This window comes from Etheostoma spectabile, chromosome 4 (assembly GCF_008692095.1).
Source record: "Etheostoma spectabile isolate EspeVRDwgs_2016 chromosome 4, UIUC_Espe_1.0, whole genome shotgun sequence".
NCBI lineage: Eukaryota > Metazoa > Chordata > Actinopteri > Perciformes > Percidae > Etheostoma > Etheostoma spectabile.
Window position 1 is genome coordinate 33,203,648 of NC_045736.1, and position 1,413 is coordinate 33,205,060.

Genomic DNA, 1,413 nt, shown 5'->3' on the forward strand with positions numbered 1-1,413 from the left:
GTAGTAGTAGTAGTAGTAGTAGTAATTAAGTAGCCCTTAATGTGGCCCAGGACACATTCCTGTGGACACGTGGGTTTAGACCAGACCTTTATTCCAGGTCAAAATCGAGCGTAGAATGCCGTTCAGTTAAACCTTTTCCTTGATGAATCAAGGACAACTTTCTGCATTTGCTCATTTTAATAAAAAAACTTATTTTTTGGGGCTTTTCCCGTTTTATTAGATAGTGACAGTGGATAGACAGGAAAGGGAAAGAGATGGGGGATGACACGTAGAAAGCGGCTGCAGGTAGCATTTAAAGAATATGGGGCTAGAAGCCACCCCATATTCTTTTGAAACTGTATCTAATCTGTAGTTTGTGGTTCCAGGTGAAGACGGCGGCCTCCTGCGCTCTAGGCAGCATGGCGGTCGGCAGCCTGGACCAGTACCTGCCCTTCCTGCTGACAGAGATCTCGGCCCAGCCGCGGAGACAGTACCTGCTGCTGCACTCCCTCAAGGAGGTCATCAGGTGCTTTTTACTTCCCGTTTCCTCTTTCTCTCCTCAGTGTTTCCTGCTCATATCTTTCTGAATAAGTTATTTTCCAAGGCAATTAAAGACAAATGTTGAACTTCATAGAATAGTAATAAATCATGCAGATTACCCTTCAGACTACATTTCGACATTTTTGAACATTTTGGAAATTTTCAGATGTTACAAAAAATAATACCTTGTTATGTCAACCATGTTTACACACTGCCTCCAAAAAGAAAAAAGAAAATGAATCTGAACGCGTTACTTTCCTGCGTTTATTTCATCTGTTAGTATTTAGATGTTTTGACAAGAAGGAACGAGCCAATCCAGAAATGCAGCTCAGAAGACGCTTGCAGAACGCAAGGCATCATTCATAACTAGCAGGTTAACATGGTAATATCCATGATGAAAAATGCATATGAAAATTTCAGACTCAGTGTGGAGAACCTTTAGTGTACAGAAGTAGGATAGGAGGATTTTTTTTACTTTCTTAGTTAAGTGAATTCTGTTATTTAAACCAGAAGAGTATCATTTTGACTGTATTTGAACTTAAAGTTGATGTGTTTTTTTAAGTGGGATGTGATTCTTTACTGCACCCTCCACGTTTTTTATTTAAACTGGTAGAACAACATTTTATTTTAAATGTGTCCGAGTGCATCGTTAACCAGATGGTCTTGTTTGTCCCCGCGGTCCCAGTGCCTGTCCGGCCTCCGGTCTCTCGGCCCACGTGGAGTCTATCTGGGCCTTGCTGTTTGCCAACTGTGAGTGTCAGGAGGAGGGGACCAGGAACCTGGTGGCTGAGTGTCTGGGGAAACTGACTCTGGTCAGCGCTGCCCAGCTGTTACCCCGACTCCAACAGCTGCTCAGAGCCGGTACTGTGTGGGGGGGGGGTGGGAATATGTGTT

The 1,413-nt window shown here is 43.5% G+C and overlaps 1 protein-coding gene across 1 annotated transcript in view; it reads left to right on the forward strand.

Annotated features, from left to right (window-relative positions):
* Positions 1–1,413, forward strand: part of cand2 (cullin-associated and neddylation-dissociated 2 (putative)) — an 18,234-nt gene that overhangs the window by 12,713 nt on the left and 4,108 nt on the right. The window contains exons 18-19 of the mRNA XM_032513448.1: positions 366–505; positions 1,205–1,380. Of these exons, the coding sequence (XP_032369339.1) occupies positions 366–505; positions 1,205–1,380 (316 nt within the window). The remainder of the gene's footprint in view (positions 1–365; positions 506–1,204; positions 1,381–1,413) is intronic.